The sequence below is a fragment of the Phoxinus phoxinus genome (assembly GCF_949152265.1).
Source record: "Phoxinus phoxinus genome assembly, chromosome: 15".
In the NCBI taxonomy this organism is placed as follows: domain Eukaryota; kingdom Metazoa; phylum Chordata; class Actinopteri; order Cypriniformes; family Leuciscidae; genus Phoxinus; species Phoxinus phoxinus.
Genome location: NC_136890.1, coordinates 2750652 through 2758493, shown reverse-complemented (window position 1 = coordinate 2758493; position 7842 = coordinate 2750652). Strand labels below are relative to the sequence as shown.

General features: G+C 39.8%; 1 protein-coding gene across 1 annotated transcript in view; it reads right to left on the bottom strand.

Annotated features, from left to right (window-relative positions):
• The window catches only part of rbsn (rabenosyn, RAB effector), a 19239-nt gene extending 12051 nt beyond the window's left edge, over positions 1 to 7188 (bottom strand). Inside the window, exons 1-6 of the mRNA XM_079638357.1 lie at positions 7002 to 7188; positions 6089 to 6346; positions 3858 to 3989; positions 2801 to 2901; positions 232 to 277; positions 1 to 145 (exon numbers count right to left, since the gene is read on the bottom strand). The exon at positions 1 to 145 is cut by the window's left edge and continues 17 nt beyond it. Coding sequence (XP_079494483.1) covers positions 1 to 145; positions 232 to 277; positions 2801 to 2901; positions 3858 to 3989; positions 6089 to 6251 — 587 coding nt within the window. The 5' untranslated portion in view covers positions 6252 to 6346; positions 7002 to 7188. The remainder of the gene's footprint in view (positions 146 to 231; positions 278 to 2800; positions 2902 to 3857; positions 3990 to 6088; positions 6347 to 7001) is intronic.
• Between the last annotated feature and the right edge of the window lie 654 nt (positions 7189 to 7842).

Here is a 7842-nt window from a genome sequence, read left to right as displayed (position 1 = left end):
AGGAACTCGGTGCACTTCCTGCACATGATGGACCCACAGAGCCGGCAATGGTGGCGGCGGTTGCGGATGTTGAATTTGCCTCCACAATCAGGACAAAACGGCACATCCTGGTCATTCACCCACGACACCACCGATTTCTCAAGCGCTGGAAACACAAAGAAGCATTGTAGTCACATTTTAAGTTATTACTAAAATGGTACACAGCATATTTTTGATATTTTGTTCACATACATCTTATTTGCGCTCCATCCATGCTGGTTCTGTCAAAGGAGGTTAGCTGGAAAAGAAAGCAAAAGTAGTCATGTGAATCAATTTTGTGAAAAGATTTAACCGGGATTTAACCCATTATCTGAATTTATTAAACTTAAGACCCTCAAATAAATCTTCTTATGCATGTGAATCCACACACTTCTAGCATTGCAAGTTGCATGTTTCAAAACATGAGCACAAGTCAAGTTTCTTTTGCTTTCCCAGCTGAAATTGCATTAAAGTGCCCATATTATGCTTTTTCGAATATTATCGGCCATGCAGTGTAATAAAGCTGCTTGTGAATGTAAAAGATCAAAGTGAATGACAAATAAAGTTATTGTCTCCTAAAAGAAAGAATCCATTCTGAACTGTTGAAACGAGTCGTCAGCAATTCCAGTCTCACTTCCTGTTACAAACACATGTAATAATGTTGCAGAATTTAAGCCTCTGGTCTTCATTGGCTGCCCGCAAATACTGTCCACTTAGCCCTGCTCTCAAGCACTGTAGTGTATCTGAGACTGGAAGAGTTGGTTTGTGTTGTTCATGTGGAGAAGACGCTGTTTTCTTGCTGTGAATCCACTTTAATGCGAGTCAAAAAGATGAGGTCTCGCGCCGACGCCATCGTTACTGTTCGTATCACTGTGTATCACGAGCTGAGGTTCAGATATGATAATGGTTGTTTTGTTTCTGACACACGCTGAAAGCAGTTGACCAATCACAACAGACTGGGTCATCTGACCAATCAGAGCAGAGCAGCTCTCAGAGAGGCGGGGTTTAGAGAGACTGATGCTGCGTCTCAATTCGCCTACTTATACTACAGCCTAAATGTATGTGCTCTTTTTGTGAAGAATAAGTAGATACTTCAGAGTGTGTAGCAGAAGAGTAGACAAGCTTTGGGAGATACTATCACGTCATACAAACGTCTTTAAAGGGATACTCCACTTTTTTTGGAAATAGGCTCATTTTACAACTCCCCCAGAGTTAAACAGTGAGTTTTACCGTTTTCGAATCCATTCAGCCGAACTCCGGGTCTGACGGTACCACTTTTAGCATAGCTTAGCATAGATCATTGATTCTGATGGGTCCAGTAGCATTTCTTTCAAAATGACTAACGAGTTTCAATATTTTTCCTATTTAAAACTAGACTCTTCTGTAGTTAAACCGTGTACTAAGATCGACGGAAAATTAAAAGTTGCGATTTTCCAAGCCTATATGTCTAGGAACTACTCTCATTCCGGCGTAAGAATCAAGGAACTGTGCGGCCGTACCATGGGTGCAGCGGCGTAATGATATGACGAAGCACTTGCTGTCAACAAACCAACGTGACGACCTGCTTGCACAGGGAGCGTGCCTGTAGCATGGAGACATTTGTGAGAGACGATTTAGATGACATTTACTTTGGTGCTGATCCCGAACCGTATTTATTTGGAAACCTAATTTGCCGCCTAAAAACTACACAAACTTAGTCCCGGTCATGTTGGAAGTTACCGAGCTGGGGACTATTTTCAGGTGCTTCGTCATATCATTACGCCGCTGCACCCATGGTACGGCCGCACAGTTCCTTGATTCTTACGCCGGGATGAGAGTAGTTCCTAGCCATATAGGCTTGGAAAATAGCAACTTTTCATTTTCCGTCGATCTTAGTACACGGTTTAACTACAAAAGAGTCAAGTTTTAAATAGGACAAATATTGAAACTCGTTGGTCATTTTGAAAGAAATGCTACTGGACCCATCAGAATCAATGATCTATGCTAAGCTATGCTAAAACTGGTACCGTCAGACCCGGAGTTCGGCTGAATGGATTCGAAAACGGTGAAACTGTTTAACTCTGGGGGAGTTGTAAAATGAGCCTATTTCCAAAAAAAGTGGAGTATCCCTTTAACGGTTGCTCTCTGTCGTAACATGTGACAGTAAACTTTTACAAATATTTAAAAGTTAATGGTCAAACGGATCTTTATAAAAGTCCACATTGTTATTGCAGAAGAAATATAACACGGATAACATTAAATAAATATTTTGTTTATCGGGTTAAACTTTGATTTGTCACTCAGACCTTTATCTAAACCTCTCACCGTCAGTCGCGCATATCCGCCATGTTTTGTAGTTTTTTAACACTTTTTACTCGTGTTTGTAGTTCCTCCTCCAAAGTGCAATGGGTTGTGGGTAATATATAGTGAGCACGGATCCACACTTCGAAAACCCACTGGGAATAGTAGACCATCCGGAGACTTTTCAACATAATGTGCTTTGGGACACACTTATTCTAATCTCACAGACTGTTTAGGACGGAGAGTATGGGATGCAGGGTGAATCTTCGAATGAACAGTTTTCTCTTTGAGAAATGAGGTGATGTGCAATATATGTTATGGAAAAACATTTTTTTGACCTTGAATGCATGTAAATGTATTGTATGAGACTCCAAAACAAAACTAGGAGCCTTTAAAAATAGCATAATTGGGACACTAAAGCATTTGTGTCTAATACTTGCCTAGAGTAAATCAACAATCACACAAGATGAAGTTACTAAGAGCGTAATGCTCAAATATTCACCTTTTCCAGTCGTATAATGCATTTATTGACTTCAATAACATAATGGTCGATTCTTGCAGCTCTTTGCTTCTTGAAAGAATCCAAGTGACTGCGGGTGGCTCCTATATCAACAGAAGACACATTACAGTCTGACCATCACAACTGACTGTAGTCAACACACGATGAGCCAGGAACGGCTTGAATGCATGTACAATAACACAACCAACATTTAAAGAGTTAGTTCACCCAGAAGTGTAAACTCTGTCAGTAATGACTCTCCTCATGATGTTCCCCGTCAGACTCTCCTTCATCTTCGGGACACAAATGAAGATATTAGTGATTAAATCTGAGAGTGTCTCACTCCTCCAGAGGCTTCTGTTGTAATTGAAACTCGCCGGCACAGAAAGTTAGTAAAGACGATGTTTAAAATAGTCCGAGTGCCGACAGCGGCTCAACCTTAAGATTATCAAGCGACCAGAATACTTTTAGTGAAAAGCAAAAATAAGGACTTTATTGAACTCTTGATGTTCTTCTGTGTGTTCCTCTGAGTGAGTTCACGTAGTGTAACAGCGCAGCGCTTCTGTGTGTGTACGTCAGAACGGAGGCTCACTATTGGCCAGCATCACACACATGAAAGCGTCGGCCAATAGTGAGCCTCCGTTCTGACGTACACACACAGAAGCGCTGCGCTGTTACACTACGTGAACTCACTCAGAGGAACACACAGAAGAACATCAAGAGTTCAATAAAGTCTTGCGCTTGATAATCTGAAGGTTGAGCCGCTGTAGTCACTCGGACTATTTTAAACATCGTCTTTACTAACTCTCTGGGCCGGCGAGTTTCAATTACAACAGAAGCCTCTGGAGGAGTGAGACAGCGCTCAGATTTAATCACTAATATCTTCATTTGTGTCCCGAAGATGAAGGAAAGTCTGACGGGGAACAACATGAGGAGAGTCATTACTGACAGAGTTTACACTTCTGGCTGAACTAACGCTTTAACTGCACAGCACTGAAAGCAATGTGAATGACGTCTTGCTGAAGAATGTTATAGATGTGTGTATGTTAGCAAGACTCACCGAGCTCTTGCGGCTCCCACATGTACGGGTCCACTCCTCCGTAATAAAACGACTCGTAGCCGCCGTCTGTCCGCTCATCCCCGTCCCGCTTCAGCAGCTTGTCTTTGGCTTTCTTTGCCTTTTGCACCAGGCCTGAGAAACAATCAACAACACACCTGAAGACGTCAGTTCCTTCACTCGCTAGGAAACTAGGATGTAAACTAGCATGGTGCATTAGAAGTGTGAGCGGGGCACAAACTAACGCACGGCTAGTTTAACACACTTGCTTTAAATACTTCCACACATGACGAAACTTAATGTATTTACTAGTTGCCATATCAACACTATATAAAGAAAAAATTAACCAAACATATCACAAAACTTTCTGTTTTTTGAGTTTTTATTTAAAATGAGACAAATCTGCTATTATTTGAATCTTATATCTGTTATTTAAGAGTTGAGATAGTGATTTAATGCTGATCTAACAGCAGAACACACTCGCCGGGTTTAAACCCCAGTTACACAGGCGGGGCATGTTGTCACACTGCGTTACAATGAGTCTCTATTAGAACTATGATATTCTATTCTATACTTTTATCAATTCTATTGAGAGACCATGAGAATAAGGTGAATAAAGACTAAGTCAATTGTCAGCTCAATATTTTTTATATTTAAAAAAAAAAAATCCATTATTTTATATGAAAAAGTAACATTGTTTTTTATTGAGAAAATATTTTAGTTTGTCTTGTATATATTTTTGATTAAATCAGATAACATTAATCGGTCATATGTTTATGTTATAATGTACCCCGCCTATGGGGCATGTTGTCACTTCGATTCCTCCCTAAAAGCCCAAACTTAACATCCAAATCAGCCAAACAAGAGTGTTGTAAAATGCAGTCTACTGTTGCTCAACTGCGGGACGTGCTTGATATTAAACTGTTATTAAAAGCGCATTAAACTGCAACTGTTCCCCAGGAGGTTTGCCGCTTTCTGTGTGTGTGCGCCGAGACGAACGCAAATAAGCAAACGCGCTTCGGAAACTCCCTGAACGTATACACACAAATACTCAAAATGCCCTTTTTTGAAGAGTATTCACATAAACAGTGGGTTATGTCTCGAGTAAACGTACACAGTTGAGAAAGAAAACACGCGTGTAACAGTATATTTGATCCGTACATTCACTCTTAAAGTGACAGTAGCCTAATAATCCTGCTGTGTGTCATTAATGTTCATCAAACAACAAATGACAAAGGAAAATCACTCACTGATCTTGACTGAATAACTTAAGTAGCTTTAATAAAGATCATCTATATTTATTGTGAACATATGCTGTGCATTTTCTGTTGTAGGCTATTACTTATTTGAATGCCACTACACAAACTTAAACCCTGTTTATTTCATTTGTATTTTCGTTCTGTTGTAGGCCTATTTGTCTGTTTTGTTTGTAATTAGTTTCTTTATTCGTATTGTATTGCTGACTGTTTACTTGTCTTATGTAATAATTGAGGACCTTTTTCTGGCATTAGTTAATCTAGAATTAGTTTTTGCTGAAGTATCGATACTTGTTAAATTTCACTGATATTTAAAATGACTCATATCATAAAATCAGACTGATCATCATATCACCCATTTCAATATTGACCAAAAATAATCATGATTTATGATTTTAGCCATAATCGAGCAGCCCTACTGTGAAGTCCACTCTTCAATAATGCAATCTGACTTGGATCGCGCAGCTTTGTTTGATACGTTGACGTAATTTCCACTGAAACAGGAAAATAAGGCGGGACATATTGCATGGCCCCTCCCCCTTTTCAAATAGCCAATAGCGTTTAGTTTACAGACTGCAAGTCGTACTTGACAGCACCAATTCTATAGTATAGGATTCAATAGTAGAGATGTGAATAAATTCTAGCCATTTCATTCCTAACCAACGTACAGTTGGAAAACCCATATTGCTCCGTGACGCGTCAACGCTCGCTTCGGTCAGGTGGTGTTTACAGCATAGGGGGCGGAGCTTCAGATTCTAGAGAGCATGTGATTGGACAGAAGATGTGATGAGAAGCTGATCCATTTCAGGGGAAGTGAGAGACTGCAAGTTTTGAATGCTTATGTTTCCTAAATACGAATTTTGTCATTGTTTTTGGAACAACCAGCTCATTCAAACTTAACCTTAAGGCTAACGTATTCATACTAAAAGCTAAAAAAACATACATTTTAATTTCAGGGGGTCTTTAATTCAGACTTACTCTTCAGCTGACCGCTGACGTGCCGGTTGTCTCCGGAGTGTTCCTCTTCATAATGGCCCTGTAGCTGGTAGAAGGACTGCAGGTCTTTCAGACACAGCGGGCACAAGAAGCCCTCCTTCACCTCCGCCGAGTCCTCCAATGACGGCGCGTAGATGGAGGCCATGAGGTGTGTGTGTGTGTGTGTGTGTGAGATCCAATGCTTCTGAGATCACGCTGCACCTGTCTGACAGCACCGGCCACCCCAGACCCGTTCCATCACTCAATAAAAATAAATAAAAATATATTAATATTGCATAACCAATTGTGTGACATCTCAAGATAAAACACCTGTTTAAATACAATATTGTCTGCACAATGAATGCTTTAGTACCCGTTAGAGGAGGTATGATAGCATAATATACTTACATTAAAAAAAATATTATATAAATGACCACACTTTTATTTAATATACACGTACATAATGCATCCACGTGATTCTAAAGATGTTATCATTCATTTAATTGATATAGTCATATTTAAAAGAGCTAAACTGAATGATAAATGTCTGTTTAATATGAAAATTAACATAAATTTGGTTTTATTATATTAATATTCATTTTTGAAGGTCTGGTGTCATTCCTATTAACCTTTCTGACTGTTACATGTTAACTATAAGAGACTTCGCTGATTAGCAGAGCCATTGTGAGTGATTTAACAGCTTTTACTTAGCTTAGCATCTCTCTTTTGTGGATTTTTATACCAACTCTTTTTATCTTCGCAGAAGAATGTTGTTGTTTTTTTCGTTATTGTGTGTTAACTTAATAAATGTGCGATTTGTCCTCTATTGTGAGCCTCCTTTTGCCTGTGTGTGATAGTTTGTAAACAGGCCTACCCTAAACACACTGACAGATGAGAAAGGAACACGTTCATCTACCTTATTCCTTAGCGACAAGCTTTCGGTGTTTTTAACATCTTCTTAAGAATGAATGTTTAGAAATATCAAGAGTAAAAGCGCTTTAAATGGAGAGTAAAGCGGTGATCATACAGATGATCGTGTGACACTCGGTTCACTAGGCGTGATCACAGGATCTCTGAGCTGCGCATGCGCATCACATCGGCGTGTCAAAATAAAAGCCCTCTCTGAAATTAAAGTCCCACTGTGGTGAAAATCAAGTTTTTAATGTTGTTTGTATGTCTATGTGTTTTTTTAAATATGCTTTAATACTGTTATGAGGGTAACAGTTTAGTCAGAATTATAATAAATTGAAAAAAAGTTTTATTTTTTGTAGTTTCATCAGCAGAAGTCAGCTTCAAGACTCAAACAGGAGTTTGTAGGCCGCCCCGCGGCGCTTACAGTTAAAAAGATCATAGCAGTTATACCCTACCAAGGTCTAGCTACGTCCTTGCTTCAGGTTGCAGTTTCTGATTGGCTAAGAAATAAATAAACATAGTAGCCTAATTCTCCTCATCCAGACTGAGGCCTATCTCCATCCATTATGCGGCTGACACCCGGACCCTGAAGTTAGGCCCGTCGTGACCGTCCAGGTCGCAGATTTGCGTTAATGGGTGCCAGCCTGTACAGAACAACAACACACACACACACACACACACACACACACACACACCGACACACAGCTTTTCCAAAGTTGGATTTGGCCGGGCTCTAACTATAAACAGGAGAGTCCTATCTCAAAACATCAAGATAATGCGTTCTTTCTCTCAAGGAGAGCTACACTTTAGTCTAACTGGAAAGTAAGGCTTTAACAAAGAGATGG